Raw genomic sequence first — 4,666 nt, 5'->3', positions numbered from 1 at the left:
AATTAAGTTGGCTAGTCAAACACTCAAAAAAAACTGAAAACAACTTATAATGAACTTATAAATCAATCCAAATGGGCTCTTAGCATGATCATTACAAATGTTTTTGAGTTTGAAAAGGGCAAAAATGGAAAAACTTGACTAATCTATGTCTTTGTATTTTTTCTTAAGATATGTTTCATATTCTAACAATTTAATTATTTTGAAATGGAAAAAATATGCACCAATAAAATATTTTCTATCAAAAGTTTTTTGGTTCTTAATATTAATTATTATCATTAATTAACATTGAGAATCTTATCCATCGCACGAAATATCCATGGGTGGTAACCTACTTGATGTACAAGAAAGTTCAAGAGAGGCGGAAAGTCACAATGTGAGTTTCAACAAGAATAGACAAGCAAAAAGCTTGCATCAAAGGTCAAATTGTCAAGAAAATTAAAGAATCCATCACCTTAATTATCTAAATTATGGAAACCACTGGGGATCAAGAAAGTCAACAGGCATGTATATGGTTTTACACCATGAAATTATTATAGTTTAAATTACATTAAACATCTTTGATGTGATCCAATTATAAATATATCATGCACGTATTTTAAAATTATATACTTAAATCCCTATATTAGTGCAATTTCTCCACAAAATATAATAGTTGAATAACATTTTAGATTTTACTAGGATTAAGTGTCTAGCTTTTAAAAACCATGCAAACTAAGCATTATATAAAATACACTTCCTTTGTTTCAATTTGTTTGTTCAGTTTTGATTTGGCATGAAATTTAAGAAAATAAAGAACACTTAATTTTGAATCTTGTGGTCTTAAATTAAAGATATGTCAAGTGTACTGAAATTTCATTTAATTTTGTGGTCTTCAACTTGTCATGTGTAAAATTAAAATTAAAGAGTTGTCAAAAAAGGGAATAGTCAATTTTTAATGAATTAAAAATGAAAACAAATTATAATTAAAACATATCTATATAAGATTTATAAAGTCAATGCCAAACAGAAGTAATTTAAAAAGACTTGTGATTTGTGGAGTATTCCTTCGATTGTGTAAGATGAACTTGAATTATTGAAAATGTCAAGTTTCATATCACAATTTTATCATGCTTAGGCCAAAAAGTCAACTTGGTTGTTCTTCCATCTTAAAAGTTTTGAAATTGAATGGATCCAACCATATATTTTCATACATTCACAATTGCAAAGTGTTTCAAATTCCAAGTTAACGTATCAACAACACAAGGCTTACCTCACTAATTCGTTGTGTTTCATATTTGGGCTTAACTTTTATGCACTAACAATTATTTTAAAAATATTAAGTCATTTTAAAGATAAATAAAAAGTAATTATAATCAATATAACTAGTAATAATTGACCCAAAAAGAGAGTTAAAATTTTATACCATAAAAACTTAGATTGTCTTTTACTACAATCAATCCTTTCTACACTAACAAGCATTTGTCTGAAAATTTTATGGCGGGTATAGTGAGGTGTTGTTATATATGTATGGTGACATTTAATATTTCGATCTCATATAATTGTTATAAACAAAATTTTGCAATTTTTTTTGTACTTTTTATGTTATAAATAAAATGCAAGGTAAGGCTGCGTACAATAAACCCTTGTGGTCGGGCCCTTCCCCGAACCCTGCGCATAGCGGGAGCTTAAGTGCACCGGGCTGCCCTTTTTATGTTATAAATAAAAAAAAAACTTGTTAAATTTAAAATCTCAATTGATTTTCATATTAATTAAAAATTGAAAAGACTCATACATTACTAATAAATTCACAACTAATTGTACCGTATCGACAAATAATTAAAACCTACAGAAGATAGGCATTTAAAATTTAAATATATTAAATTTGACGGAAGAATTCTATAATTGTAGGTTGTTTCATAAATTCTAGTCTCTTCCTGACAATATATTGCTTGAATTGATGAAGATTTTGTCCAAATAAGGTTGTCTAAGAGCTTAACAACTGATTCTTCTATCTCACCCAAGTAGCAATAGATTGAGGCTCTTCATCAACACTTTTGTATTAATACATTAATTTTAGTAATCGTTGAAAAAATAAAAAGAAGAGAGCATAAGAGGAAAGAAAACTCAAAATCGACATTCTATTAATTGCCAAAGAAAAATTCCGTAAATAGTGTTTTTCCATAAATAGAGTTTTGACAATTTTTCATGTCCCAAAAGTCTCGTTCAGTAAGTAAATAATATTTTCATTGCCGTACCTTGTTCACACATTCTTCTCCCAACATCTTACTTAACATTTCCTTTGAGACAGTGCCCACATCGTTACGCTTGTTAAAATTTTTATTTTTCAAGAATACATGATGAGGAATTCAAGAAAATACAACAACAAAATGGCTACGGAAGATCACAACAACGTCCCTAGGAGACAAACGTTTGGGAGCATGTTACAATCTGATCCAAATTATGATCAAGACGAATATGCTAATTTTCGTACGAGCAATACGTCTGATCAATCTGTCCTTGTAAATTATGATCATAATCATCGCGCTTCTGGATTGAGCTCCGACTACGACATGATGATCTCTCCTTCTCCTTCAGAGGAACATTATTCATTATCGATTACTCCATATTTAGCGCCTTCTATGGACCTAACATCTCCTTTATCGAAATCTCCATGGTCATCTCATGTCGAAAGCTATCTATACATGGGCCTTATTGGCTCTCTTGTTCGTGAAGAAGGACATATATATTCATTAGCGACTTCTGGAGACTTGTTATATACTGGATCAGATAGCAAGAATATTAGGATATGGAAGAATCAAAAAGAATTTGCAGGATTCAAATCAAATAGTGGATTGGTGAAGGCAATAATCATTAATGGAGAAAGAATCTTCACGGGTCATCAAGATGGAAAGGTACGGTTGAGATCTGTAATCATCTCATCTAGAAGTTTAAGCAACCAGACTTTTATTTTCTTAATTATATCGTAAATATGTGGCTTCATGGGAGTACCAAAATTATTTTTGATGTTGAGAGGCTATACGTACCATGATTGTATTGTGTGTCTAGCTAATTCATCCAAAAGACTTAAGTTGTTACCTATGATTTTTAAAAAAAAATAAAGAATTGATATAGGGTGAGAATATCATGTTGAGTTCTAAAAACTTACGTTATTACAGAAAGCATATTTTTATTTTTATTTTAAAAAAAAATTATGTGTTCAACAGGTACGAGTGTGGAAGGTTTCTCCTAACGATCCAAACGTTTATAGGCGCATCGGAACGTTACCAACTTTAAAGGCATATATAAAAAGTTCAATGAATCCGAATAATTACGTTAAAGTGAGAAGAAATAGAAATTCCGTGTGGATCAGACATTTTGATGCTATTTCATCTCTTAGCATGAGTGAAGATCAAAATCTCTTATATTCAGCATCTTGGGATAGAACCATAAAGGTTTGGAGAGCATCCGATTTTAAGTGTTTGGAATCCATAAACGCACATGAAGATGCAGTAAATTCAGTAGTTATTGGATTTGATGGGCTAATCTTTTCGGGATCAGCTGATGGAACGGTAAAAGTTTGGAGAAGAGAATTACAAGGTAATAAAACAAAACACTTCTTTTCACAAACGTTGTTGAACCAAGAATGCGCGGTAACATCTTTGGTTGTTGATCCCAGCTCCAATTTCCTCTATTGTGGTTCATCTGATGGACTAGTAAACTTTTGGGAACGCGCAAAGTTTTTGTCACATGGAGGAGTTCTCAGAGGTCATAAATCAGCGGTTCTTTGTTTAGCCACCGCAGGGAATTTAGTTTTTAGTGGATCAGCTGACACGAATATTTGCGTGTGGAGAAGGGAAGGTTGTGATCATATATGTTTGTCGGTGTTGAAAGGACATTCTGGTCCTGTTAAGTGTATGGCTGTTGAAGAAGATCATGGGCCAACAAGTAATTGTGATCGACAATTTATCGTGTATAGTGGTAGCCTCGATAAATCAGTGAAGATTTGGAGAGTATCACCATGTCCACCTCCCATGCAAGCACAACTTCAAGACCAGTCCCAATGGGATACGAGTTAGCAGAGCTGAATTTAGAATGTAAAACATGTGGATTCAAAATGAGTAAAATCATATAATTATATATGATATATTTCCTCAATCTCAATTTATCGTGTATAGTGGTAGCTTGGATAAATCGGTGAAGATTTGGAAAGAAATCATGGCCGTGCGCCGCATGCAAGCCCAACTTCAAGACTAATCCCAACAATGGGTACAAGTTAGCAGAGCCGAGTTTAGAATGTAGAATATGTGGATTCAAAATGAATGACATCATATTACATATAATATATTTTCTCAATCTCAATTTATGTGACGTATTTCTTTTTGAGATGTGTCTTCTTTATATTGAAAGGACTAATAAAAAAATAGTATCACATAAACTGAAATGAAGGAAGTACGTTTTATTTTTTATATGTATTATATGTAGTTCGGCAACCATGCCAGCTCAACAACATCAACCAGCCCCCAAGGGGGGTATGCATTAGCAGAGCTAGCTGAATTTAGTATATAGAGTCAGTGAATACAAAATGAGTTATGTAATCTTATAATGTATGTATTTGTTTTTCTTATGTATATAGTCCGGCTAAGATGCAAGCACATCAAATTTAGAAGGCGGAATGACCTGTGAGACC

The 4,666-nt window shown here is 32.0% G+C and overlaps 1 protein-coding gene across 1 annotated transcript; it reads left to right on the top strand.

Annotated features, from left to right (window-relative positions):
- The first annotated feature begins 2,266 nt into the window (after positions 1 to 2,266).
- On the top strand, positions 2,267 to 4,323 carry LOC129895943 (protein JINGUBANG-like). The gene is made up of 2 exons (XM_055971733.1): positions 2,267 to 2,891; positions 3,204 to 4,323. Exons 1-2 carry the CDS (start codon positions 2,334 to 2,336, stop codon positions 4,053 to 4,055), a joined length of 1,410 nt encoding a protein of 469 aa, XP_055827708.1. The 5' UTR covers positions 2,267 to 2,333; the 3' UTR covers positions 4,056 to 4,323.
- Positions 4,324 to 4,666: the final 343 nt, after the last annotated feature.

The sequence above is a fragment of the Solanum dulcamara genome, chromosome 7 (genome assembly GCF_947179165.1).
Source record: "Solanum dulcamara chromosome 7, daSolDulc1.2, whole genome shotgun sequence".
Lineage (NCBI taxonomy): Eukaryota > Viridiplantae > Streptophyta > Magnoliopsida > Solanales > Solanaceae > Solanum > Solanum dulcamara.
The sequence above is the reverse complement of the archived record's forward strand: the minus strand, read 5'-3'. Positions and strand labels throughout refer to the sequence as shown.